The following is a 12687-nucleotide window of genomic DNA, read 5'->3' on the forward strand; positions in this document are numbered from 1 at the left end:
AGTTCCTCCAAGATTAGTTGTGAATTTCACTGTTTGTTAATTTTCCCAGACACACTCCGATATCCAGCGATACATTAATTCAAAAACAGCAAAGGCGGTAATTGCAGGGTCTCTGTCTCTCTCTCTCTCTCCCCTGCACTGTCCTCACCATGTGCTTCCTTTGTCTGCTCTTCTCCCTTTTAAAACTGCTGTTATTTTGACTTTTTTTTTCCAAAGTTCCAAAACAATACAACAGCATATAAAACAGTAATTGCTGCTCCTGGTATTCGAGGAAATCACCTCCAGCACCTAAAATACCTCAAAAAAGGAGCAGTTGTTACAGCCAGAAATTTTTCCCGTCCTCCATCTTGGATTACCCAGAATCCTTATGACGATATCAGCTATCAAAAAGTATTTTCTTTGCCTCAAAGGGTTTTGGAATGACAGGCAATCATGCCAGATTTAATCAGGCTGCATGTTAGTTATTCAAGTGTTATCATCGCCATTGCTGGCAATCACTAGTGAGTATGTTTGTCCATCCAGGAAATTCCGTGTCACTGGTCACCGGTTTTTTGGGTCCTTGATGAGCTGGATCCTAGAGCCACATCTCCCAACACACTTTTGGCATGTCTTTCCAAGAGATGGAGTTGGACCTTGGCCTTGAGATCACTGACATTCCTTTTCCTGGAAGCTTTTCCATTCTTCCTCGTGCCGATGGGTGTTTTGGGAGAATTGTATCCCTTCCTACCAGAGTTCCCTTCTGACGAAGGTCTCCCAGGCATTGACGCCTTGTGCTGCATTTCTTGAGGGAAACGTTCAGGGAGTCTATGAAATGCTTCCATTGTCCTTCTCTTGATCGAGTGATTTCTTTGAGAAGGGTTCTTTCGGTAGACAGAAGTTGTCCATCATCATAGAATCCTTACAGTGTGGAAGCAGGCCATTCAGCCCATTGAGCCCATCCTGACCCTTTGAAAAGCATCCCGGCCGGACCCACCCTACAATCAATCATTTCCTATGGCTAACCTACTGAGCCCACGTATCCCTGGACAATATGGGCAGTTTCCCACGGCCAATCAACCTAACCTGCACATCTTTGGACTGTGGCAGGAAACCAGAGCACCCGGAGCACCCGGAGGAAACCCACACAGACACGGGGAGAATCTGCAAACTCCATACAGACAGTTGCCTGTGATTGGAATTGAACCCGGGTCCCTGGCGCTGTGAGGCAGGAGTTGGTTTTGGATTCAAGGGGCATAATGGTTGGCAGTCAGGAAAGTGGAGTTGAGGCCTCAGTGAGACCAGCCATGATCTTATCAAATGATGGAACAGGCTAGAGGGGCTGAATGACCTCCTCAATCTTGTGTGTTCTTCTGCGTATCAGTGAGATGCTCAAGGTAATCATGAGCTTCAGTCTGTCTCCATCCCTCAGTCAAATAGCACACCATAACCCACTGCCTTGGCTACACGATAAGAGGGAGTGAGGAAGTCAAGATCCTTTACTGCCCTGTCAAAGCTGAAAGATGTCAGAGGATGGCTTAGCATTCCAGGAAAAGTGAGAAGAGAATCCTGCCTTGTTGGACATGACAGGTTTATTTTTCATTCAATGTAATTTGGGGTTGGCTTTTAACTGCTGTTAACATAGTTTTCATTTTATTGAGAGCTTAGTACATCTTAGAAAAAAAACATAGAGATTGTTCAGAGAGAGTAAGAGGCTATAATTTAATGAGAATGTTCAGATGCCATCCATAAACCACTCCAGTTTCACTCTTGTGGTCTGTGATGTCAGTCGAACGCCACTTATTGGATTAGAGGGTATTAGTCTGACCCACAGCATCTATAATTCTAGAGATGTCTGTGAGAAAGCAATGATCTCACAGTGTATGACTCCACCATCTCATTTTATAGGCACAGGCAAGCAGCAGGACCTAGTCCATTCAGAGTTAATTTCAAAAGCAAGTCAATATCTCAGAATAGAAAAACACCCTTAACCCAATAATACTAGTTTTGTTTCCTCAATTAACCCTACGCAACCACCTCTTTGCAAGTCTGTCAATCTCACTTTCCCACATTCTCCCCATACTTCTCAATCCCCTATTTCCATCTTCTCTTTGTAATCCTCAATCCCACTTCCTCTCCATATCCCTCAATCCCGCTCTCACACTTTCTTGTTGTGTCCCTCAATCCCACCCACTCACTTTAATATCACAATCTGACCTCCAATGTTCCCATCGAATTTCAGAAGTCATCTTTCCATCCATTCACTCTCTGCTTCTAGTCTTCACCAAATAACTCTGATATTTTACTGCTGTTGTTTATTTTAAAATCCATTCTGCATTACCCATCATGAGAAATATCATTGCTGCTGAATACAATTCTTCTGAAGGCCTGACATTTCTCTGTCAAACACTCCTAGGACAGGGCCAGCATGGGGTTAGATACAGAGTAAAGCTCCCTTCACACTCTCCCCTATCAAACATTCCCAGGACAGGAACAGCATGGGGTTAGATACAGAGTAAAGCTCCCTCTATACTGTCCCCATCAAATACTCCCAGGAAAGGGACAGCATTGGGTTAGATACAGAGTAAAGGTACTACTAAACAGTTGTTATCATCCCACTGATGTTATTACTGGACATGGCAGATCCCAGAATGAAATCTGGTTTGATAGATCATTATTTTGGGGTTTAATGAGGTGGTCTTTCACTGAAACACAACCACACAATGCTGCAGACTCACTTTTAATAATAAAGTATATGGTTATTACGTACAAGAAATAAAGATTAAATAGAATAAACCGAACTATTTACATCTAACACTTAAATAAACCAAACATATGGGGCCAGATTTTCCAGAAATCACCATGGTTACAGAAATAGTTGCAAGATAAACATTAAAACTCTTCAGACACACATAGACGACTAGTTCAGAATTTAAAAATCAAAATAAACGACATTAAAACATATATAAATCAGACACATTACATCATACTGTCCGCACCAAACACTCTCAGGTACTAGTACAGTAAAGGTTGCATAGATATTTGTTTGCAAGTGAGTGAATTGTGTGGGACCTTTTCCCACATTTTTGATGTGGTTTTAATTGGACTTCAAGTGAATCCAGCTCCATGAGGTCATAGAGTAATAAAATTGATTGAAACAAGAAGATTAGCAATTTATTTTATTCACCCAGGGGACATGGGCATCCCTGGTCCATCACTGGTTGCCCTTGAGTTGGGAGCTGCCTTCTTGAACCGCTGCAGTCCATACATCCTTAGGGGGGGGGGAATTCCAGGATTTTGACCCAGCGACAGTTAAGGAATGGCGATATGTTTCCAAGTCAGGATGGTGAATAGCTTGGAGGGGAACTTGCAGTTGGTGGTGTTCCCATGTATCTGCTGTCCTTGTCCTTCTCGATGGAAGTGGTTGTGGATTTGGTAGGTGATACAGAAGGAGTTCTGCAGTGTATCTTGTAGATAGTACATACTGAGAGTCGATTGTGGAGGAAGTGGATATTTGGGGAATATAGTGCCAATTCAGTGGACTGCTTTATCCTGGATGGTGTCAAGCTTCCTGAGTGTTGTTGGAGCTGCACCCATCCAGGCAAGTGGGGAGTATTCCATCACACTCCTGACGTGTGTCTTGAAGATGGTGGACAGAATTTGGGGAGTCAGAAGGTGAGTTACTTGCTGCAATATTCCTAGTCTCTCACCTACTCTTGTAGCCACTGTATTTATAGGTCTAGTTCAGTTCAGTTTCTTGTCAATACGAAGCCTCAGAATCTTAACAGTCAGGATTCAGTGATACTATTGAATGTTCGGTTATAATGTGTCTTGATGGCACTGATCATTGCTTCACAATGTTTCTTGTTACTTGACAGCCCAAGTCTGGATATCGTCCAGATCTTGCTGCATTTGGACATGGACTGCTTCAGTATCTGAGGAGTTGCAGATGGTGCGGAACATTGTGCAATCATCAGCGAACATCCCCACTTCTGGCTTTATGATGGAGGGAAGATCATTGATGGAGCAGCTGAAGATGGTTGGGCCGAGGACACTACCCTGAGGAAATCCTGCCAAAATGTCCCGGAGCTGAGATAACTGACCTCCAACAACACGACCATCTTCCTGTGTTTCAGGTATGACTTTAACCGGTGGACAGAGGTCATCCTGATTCCCATTGACTCCTGGTTCTCTTTGTGCACACAGCTAAATGCAGCCTTGATGTTGAGGGAAGTCACTCTCGCCTCTCCTCTGGAATTCAGCTCTTTTATCCATGTTTGGGCCAAGGCTACAATATGGTCAGGAGCTGAGCGACCCTGGTGAAACTTGAACTAAGTTTCAATAAGCTGATTATTGTGAACTGCTGCTCTATAGCACTGTTGATGACACCTTCCATCACGTTACTGATGATTGAGGATAGACTGAGGGCGTGGTAATTGGTCAGGTTGGATTTGTCTTGCTGTTTGTGTACAAAGCAATTTTTCACACATGAATACCCCTGACTTTCCTGGATCTGTGCAGCTCCAAAAACATTCAAGAAGCTTGAAACCATCAGGACCAATTCTTGTAAATAGCGTCAATTCACTACTGAGAAGTTTTCACCCTCCTACGACCTTGATTGAGTGCAAGGCCCAAGGCTGACTATTTAAGTCAGCTCTCATAGTCAGAAGTGACAAAGAGCTCCTGACTATTGACCAATCAGAGGGATTGAGTATGAGAATGAGATTTGCCTGGTAACAAGTACCTGATTGGTCTGTGAAATGATGACCAGTTCTCGATGACAAGGTCCTTCTTCCTGCCAGTGACGCTGTGATTGGCTCCCAGGTACCTGTGCAGCTGATGGTGAATGTTTGGTCAGAAGTATGGGACCTCCAGAAAGGTGAATTGGTGTCCTTTTCTCTGCAATAAAAATATCACAACCTGAGGAAAGCCAATCTATTTCCCCTCATCGGTCGCTGTAAGCTATGACTTTTAACTATTGAGTCAGAGTCTTTATAATCTATACAGCAGTTGTTCTGTGTCTCCTGCAAACAAGCAAAAATATTAGTAAGTTTTGAGAAGATTTGTAGCTCAGGTTGAGGTTCTGGATGTAGGTTTGCTCACTGAGCTGCAAGGTTCATTTCCAGATGTTTCGTCACCCTACTAGGTAACATCTTCAGTCGACCTCAGGCAAAGCACTGCTGATAATTCCTGCTTTCTATTTATATGTTTGGGTTTCTTTGGGTTGATGATGTCATTTCCTGTGGTGATATCATTTCCTGTTCTTTTTCTTAGGGGGTGGTAGATGGGGTCTATTACCAGAAGCAAAAGTATCTGGAGAAGGAAGATCGAGGAGCAGCAAGTTCTGACCAACCTAAAAAGATCACCTCAGGGAACTCTATGAATGGAGACCATTGAACTATGACTCTATGACTCTACAACTGCCTTTCCATTGCTTTACCTCTAGCCACAACACCCAATATTATTGTGTCTGTCTCAGTCTGTCTGTATATGTGTGTTGGGGCAAGTTGTTGCAGATGTTAGAGTTTTAGCTAGTATAGGTATATGTTACAAGTTCACAATTGTTTACCTGTAGCTAGAATCTATTTATTTCTAATAAGTGTTCTTGTTCAGTATGGAAACCTGGTCGGTGCTTTCTGTCAAACTTTGATTTGATTTATTGTAGTGATGTGTGCCTATGTACAGTGAAAACCTTTGTTTTGCAAGTGGTACAGGCAGATCATTGAAACAAGGACATACAGATCATAGAATACTTAGACAGAACAAGGCATTCAGATATAAGAAATGTTAGAATAAGATCTGGTGAGGAGTGTTTGCAAAGAGTTGCCTGGTATCAGCACAGGGTTTAAAAGACAGGCAAGTTAGGAAAGTTGAATACTTTTATAAAAGATTTACTGTTGTGATCACTCTGGAAATAGCATAGCTTGATTTCCCACCCTACTCTGTCATACAACAATGTCTTTGGAGAGGCAGAAGGTGACTTACTCACCTCAAGATTTGCAGCTTCTGTCCTGCTCTAACAACTGAGAGATATGAATGGTTGCTTGGTTAAAAAGGTATTTCTCATCAATGATAAACAGCTAGACTGTTGACAGTAGGGGACAGAGCATTGAGTCACGAACAGAGATGGTTAAATTATCTTTCCTGTTTAAGATAGATTGTTTGGCACCCCCAAGTCCCTTTGCATTGCAGTTTTCAGCAGTTTTTTCCAGTTTTCTGGTGTCTCGACTCAAAATGTTAACTCTGTTTTCCCTCCACATATGCTGCTAGTTCTGCCGAGTTTCTCCAGCAATTTCTATTTTATTTGTTTCAGATCTCTAACATCTACAGTTCTTTTTTTAATTTTAATAAGGCACAAAAGTAATTGATATCTACATTATCTAGACAGCAGATCACATCTTATCAATACCCTTAAGCAAATGGCCAAGCGAGGGTTAATCTAGAAGCTAAGCTGAAGTTCCACCCATTTGAAAGATAGTACAGCCATTGGCTGAAATATCAGGAGCAGTTTGGTAGCTATCAATCGTGCTCAGTCTCCTCCATCATGCACTTGTTTCTTACCTACTTCAATTCAGTAATAATGAGAATGTCCCTTTGTCAAACTAATATATTTGCAGTTACAAGTATGTAATTAACTACTTAATGTTACTAAAGATACAAGCCTTGTCTGCTGAGAGTTAGTGGTGGCTTATCCTTCATCATGTTTTCTCAATGGGCCTGAGACTGGAATAGATAGGAGGATTTATGGCAGCATCTGACACTGTGTATTCGATAGCAGGCAGCTGTGGAGATCACTATTTCAGCAAGGTGACATCTGCAAGCACCTAATACCACAGATACCCCTGCCCGGGTCTCCCAGCCTCTTCCTCCCCACCATCAGTCCCAGGGGACAGCACTGCATTTTGGACATTAATTGTGGCAGGAAATTGCCCAGATCTGGAATTCGCAACAAAACAAATAGAGTTTCCACTGGGTAAATAAACCAGTGATGTTAATTTTGTTTTTTAAATTAGTTTCAACTTTCCTCTCCTTGTTTATAAACAAATATTTGATATTTGTGTCTTACTGAATACCATCAATAAAAATTGAAGCCATGCCATTATAACATAACTTGATCCTCACCACCAGATGGCTCCCATCACTGAAATCCTCAATTGTTGTAGTATGCCTTGGTGGCCATTGGGTAGCACTGCAGAGTGAACTTCCTGTTTTACCAATGGAACTGACATTCCAATATCCATTAGGAATGTACAATGTTGTTCCAGTTAAAATAACGCTATTCTTAATTAGAGGTATAACAGAAAGAACTGCTCCTTGTGTCTGAAAGGGTAGATAGGTGTGAGGGGAGTGCTGCTGGGTGAATTACTCTTGCAGAGGGACCAGCAGTCATGATGGCATGAATGACATCCTTCTGTCCTATAACCATTCTACGCTTCTGTGGGGACACCTTGCGCCAGTACTACAGAACCTCATCAAGCACGATACCTTGCAAGGCAGTGGAGTCTGTGGTGAATCGCAATGCTGGTTTGAGTTCATTACATGTTAGACTGCTTCACATGTACCATAGAGAATTATATTTTTGTTGAATCAGGTATCCTGAAATTTATTTACAACGCTAACTATTTATGTGATATCACTGGCCTAAACACAGAGTCTGGTTCTGATTTAATGTGTGTGTGTATATATATACACACACACACATAACTGATTTCAATATACACAGGGATTGACTGCAGGTGAAGGGTGTCTGGATTGTCACATGTCATGATGTCAAGTTGTCTTAAAGGTACAGATCTGCCTGCTCTGGAATCTGCACCATTCAATATCAAGTTAAAGTATCATGTTACATCTTAAAAAGAGATCATTTTGCCCCAAAAGGTCTATCATTTTGTTGCATGTATGCCTCCTCCCCCTTCAACTAATGCTTTGGTCAGTGCATTTGGGAGGTCATGTTGCAGCTGTACAGGACATTGGGTTGGTCACTTGTGGAATACAGCGTGCATTGGGTAGGTCTCCCAGGCTATAGGAGACTTGAAAGGGTTAAGAAATGATGCCAGGATTGGAGGGTTTGAGATATGGGGAGAGGCTGAAAAGGCTGGGGCTATTTTCCCTGGAGTGTCGGAAGCTGAGGGGTAACCTAATAGACATTTATAAAATCATGAGGGGCATGGATAGAGTAAATAGAAAATATCTTGTCCCTGGTTGGGGGAGTCCAAAACTAGACTTCATAGGTGAGAGGGGAAAGATTTAAAAGGGACCTAAAGGGCAACTTTTTCACGCAGAGCGTGGTGCGTGTATGGAATGAGTTGCCAGAGGAAGTGGTGGAGGCTGGTACAATTACAGCATTTAAAAGGCATCTGGATGGGGATATGAATAGGAAGGGTTTAGAGGGATACGGGCCAAATGCTAGCAAATATAATTTGATTTATTTAGGGTATCTGGTCAACATGGACGAGTTGGACCGAAAGGTCTGTTTCTGTGCTGTACATCTCGATGACTCTAATGCTATTGGTTAATTAAAATCAGCAAGGACTTTTGTAAGGGAAAGTGAAACATGCATTTCATTAGTATTGTATTTTGTCTCACAGAATCATTTTAAATTGCTTCTCCAATGGTGCCTTGCTGTTTCTGATGAAATGCTCAGCAGTTACTTGCACAACAATAGATATGACAGTTCCAGGGCAGGACAGTGCAGGTAGTGAAAATCAGTCAGGGTTCCCATTCCTGACTGCCTTCGAGTGAGTCTTGCTGTGAACGATATCAGAGGATTGGATTGAGTGTGGCTGTGATGCACATCTCAGTGTAATAGCCCCTTGACTGTCCCTGTCCAGGCTGACCCAGGAAGGATGGCTATTTGGGCAAGGCAGTGCCAGGGGGCAGTGTTCAGGGGACTTCACTAAGTGGCTGTTTCCAAGTGCAAAGGGAACCAATGGTATTATTCTAGACAAACCATTCATAGATCCAATTAACGTTGCATGGAATCCCATTCGGGATCAACGTGTGGCACGGTGGCTCAACGGTTAGCACAGCGTCGGGACCTTGGATTTGATTCCGGGCAACTGTGTGTGTGGAGTTTGCTCATTCTCCCTGTGTTTATATGGATTTCCTCTGGGTTTCCTCCTACAATCCAAAGATGTACAGGTTAGATGGGTTGGCCATGGGATATGCATGGTTACAGGGATAGAATAGGGGAAATGGGTCTGTGTAGGATGCCTTTTGGACAATCGACGTGGAACTGATGGGCCGAATGGCCTGCTTCCACACAGCTGGGATTCTAGGATTCTACGATGACTGTTGTTGATTGTCTGAAAAATCCATCTGGTTCACCAAAGTCCTCTGAAGGAAACATGTAGCTGTCCTACATGTGACTCCAGGCCCACGGTGATGTGGTAATTATAAGGATGGATGGTAAATGCTGGTGTTCGCTCACATGCCATGAAAGGATAAAAAGAATTTAAGGTCATTGAGATATGGTAAACGTAAATTACCACAGCCCCAGAGGACCATTGGTCGCCCCGCATATTAGACAGAGAAAATTCATGATGGTTTACCCTGAGGGTTACAATAATCGTAGAACCCTACTGTGTGGAAGCAAGCCATTCAGCTCCTCAAATCCATACCAACCTCCAAAGAGCATCCCACTCAGATCTACCCCTCCTCCCCAATCCCTATAACCCTGCAATTCTCATGGCCAATCTACCAAGCCTGAACTTTTCTGGTCACTGTGGGACCAGTCTACTTAATCCGCACATCTTCGCTCAGTGGGCAGAAAACAGAGCACCTGGAGAAAATCTACACAGATGCAGGGAGAACCTACAAACTCCACACAGACAGTCCCTCATAACTGGAATCAAACCCGGGTCCTTGGAGCAGTGAGGCAGCAGGGCTAAATCACTGAGCCACTGTGCCACTCCTGGATAATGATCCAGAAGCTCAGACTAATTCGTTGGGGTCATAAGTTCGAATCCCACCGGTGTTTCCGAAAGGTTTCTGAAATGGTATGAACCAGATGAAGGAGCAGCATTGCACCTGCCATGTGTACAGGCTGCTCTCTCGCTCAGAAGGGAACCTTGTTTTGAGAGCCACAGGAACCTTCTTCTTAACAATCTAACGAAAACACACCCTCCATACAGCAATTTCATATCATAGACGTTATCTATCCAGTCTTTCCATTGGATGTGGTATTCATGATTACATCTTCAGGGTGCTTCTCTCTACCTTAAAGGTGCCATATGAATGTAAGTTGCTGCGAATATTGTGTATGCCAATGTCCCGTGATGATGGCAGGCTGCAGGGGGTAACATCAACGATGAAGAACACTGCCAATTAAGTCGGGCTCCATCTGAACTCAGCACAGGAGAGACCGTGACATGTGGTAATGTCACTCTTCGTGAATCTAGAAACTCAGGCTCATGATGTGGGGGTGTGGGTTTGAATCCTCCCCACAGCAGCGGCTGGGATTTAACAATAAATAACGTAACGGTATGCTGGTGATGAAGGGATCATCCCATCTGGCTCACCAGTGTAGCTTCGGGAAGGGGTATCTTATACGGTCTGGCCTACAGCTGACTCCAGATCCACAATGTTATATGTGCAATATAATTGACTCTTACCTCTGTCCACCTGGGGCTCGCATACCGTCTCAGAGCTGGGAGTAGAGGACCTGCTTGGGAAGCCTCATGTTACTCATATGGGCAAGATGCCCAGCCCCATCGCAGCTGATAAAAGCAGGGAGGGGGGGTTCAGTGCCTCAATGCTTGGGGATGTTGGCCTGTTCGAGGACGCTGGTCTGGATGTGTCTGTCTTCCCAGCAGATTCACAGGATCTTGTGCAGAGAGCGTTGGGACCACCAGTAACACTCATGAGGAACATGTTGAAAAATTGCTCTCAGCACCCATGGTACCGTGTGATCTCTGCTCTGGATGCTTTGTACCAGCTTAAGTCAGGACTGGTCCAGACTTTCATAGAATTGCATAGAAACCCTACAGTGTGGAAACAGGCCCAACAAGTCCACATCAACCGTCCGAAGAGCATCCCATCCAGACCTTTCCCCCTACTTCATCCCTGGAACCCTGCATTTCCCATGACTAATACACCTAACCTACACATCCCTGAACACTGTGGGCAATTTTGCAAGGCCAATCCACCTAACCTGCACATCTTTGGACTTGACTGCTGTACTCACTTTTCACAAGCATCTCGCTGCATTCCTCAGGCTCACAGCAAACGAAGATAGGTTCTTAAGTGTCATGGGGATCAAGGATTATGTGGAGAAAGAGGGAGAATGGGGTTGAGAAACTTATCAGCCATGATTGAATGGCAGGAAGGTAGGAGGCTGGAAGAACAGCAAGCCAGACAGCATCAGGAGGTGGAGAAGTCAACGTTTCGGACATAACCCTTCTTCATGTGGGATATAGATAAAGCAGTGTTACTTCTGCAACAATAACTGCTTATGCAAGGTAAATGAATTCACACCAGTGTATAACTGTTTCAGCCAAGAGCTGAGTTAACAAGAATGAAAACTATATAAAGGAAATATATAATTGTTTTTGTATTAGCTAAAATGTGCATACAAGAATGAAATGTGCCTGCAAACAATGGTAGATGTTACAGACAAATAGATAAGGTGCTGTGAGGGGAGGGAGTGTAGGTTAAGCTGGATATGCCTGTACAAACAGTTACAAGCATCTTTTTCCCGCTTCAGCAAAAACAAAAAAAGACCACCATCAAGGCTCTGTGTAAATAAAGAATAAAAGGAAATATTGCTTTGGCAAGCAAGGAAGCAGATGGCAGTGAAGAAGGATAAATAACAATAAGACCACAGAAGGAGGTGGTCAAACAGCCTTGTGAGGCCAGAGATAAACATTTTGTCACAGATAAGGCCCGGATGAGTTCAGAGATAAACAGCCGGGTTTAGATTAGAAACAGATGTAAACATGGGAGGAGCAATGGGAGAAGGGAAGAGAAATGGAATACATAAATATTGTGTATTCGTTAAATTTGGTGTGTGTGTGTGTGTATGTGACTGCCTTTGTAAACAGTAGACACCACACCCCTCTTGCAAGAGCGTAATAAACGACACTACTGCTTCAGATCTTGTCTCGGACTGAAATTATTGAATTGAGTGAGCTTCATTTCTCACATTCAGGACTCGGGTGGGTAGGGGGTGGAATCTGCAGAAAAAGGGGATGGCGGGGGCACGATTGTGAAGTGGGGATGGGTGGAGACAGACAGAGGGTATGACCTGGTTGGTCAATGGGAAGAATGAATCCGGTAGGTGGCTTGGAGGAATGGGTGGAGCAGACTTGATGGGCTGAATGGCCTAATTTCTGCTCCTATATCTTATGGAAGACCAGATTGCCAGCAATCGAACAGATTGAGCAAAGTGAGGCATCACTGTCCTCATCAGAAAATAGCAGTTCAGAGCGTCAGCTCTTCTCTCGATGTGACTGGGAACATACGGGCCCACAAGGTTAATTGTTCTGCAGGAAAGAATTTGACTCTAACAGAGCTGGAGCTGTTTTAAAAATAACGGCGCCATGTGGCATTTCGCCATTTCACTGTCAAACTCAAGATGACTTTGAATTAATGTCTTATTTCAAAATGTTGAATCTGGTTCAGTCTGTCCACACCCACAGTACTGGAGCCTGCCATTTGATGATGCAGTAATTGTTCCAGGATGGTGGGATTGCAGTAACATCGTTCAGGTGA

The 12687-nt window shown here is 43.6% G+C and overlaps 1 protein-coding gene across 1 annotated transcript in view; it reads left to right on the forward strand.

Annotated features, from left to right (window-relative positions):
* Positions 1-5373, forward strand: part of LOC122554857 (lipase member H-A-like) — a 52652-nt gene extending 47279 nt beyond the window's left edge. Inside the window, exons 8-9 of the mRNA XM_043700203.1 lie at positions 4748-4800; positions 5251-5373. Of these exons, the coding sequence (XP_043556138.1) occupies positions 4748-4800; positions 5251-5373 (176 nt within the window). The remainder of the gene's footprint in view (positions 1-4747; positions 4801-5250) is intronic.
* The last annotated feature ends 7314 nt before the right edge of the window (positions 5374-12687 follow it).

Source organism: Chiloscyllium plagiosum, chromosome 12 (genome assembly GCF_004010195.1).
Source record: "Chiloscyllium plagiosum isolate BGI_BamShark_2017 chromosome 12, ASM401019v2, whole genome shotgun sequence".
In the NCBI taxonomy this organism is placed as follows: Eukaryota; Metazoa; Chordata; class Chondrichthyes; order Orectolobiformes; family Hemiscylliidae; genus Chiloscyllium; species Chiloscyllium plagiosum.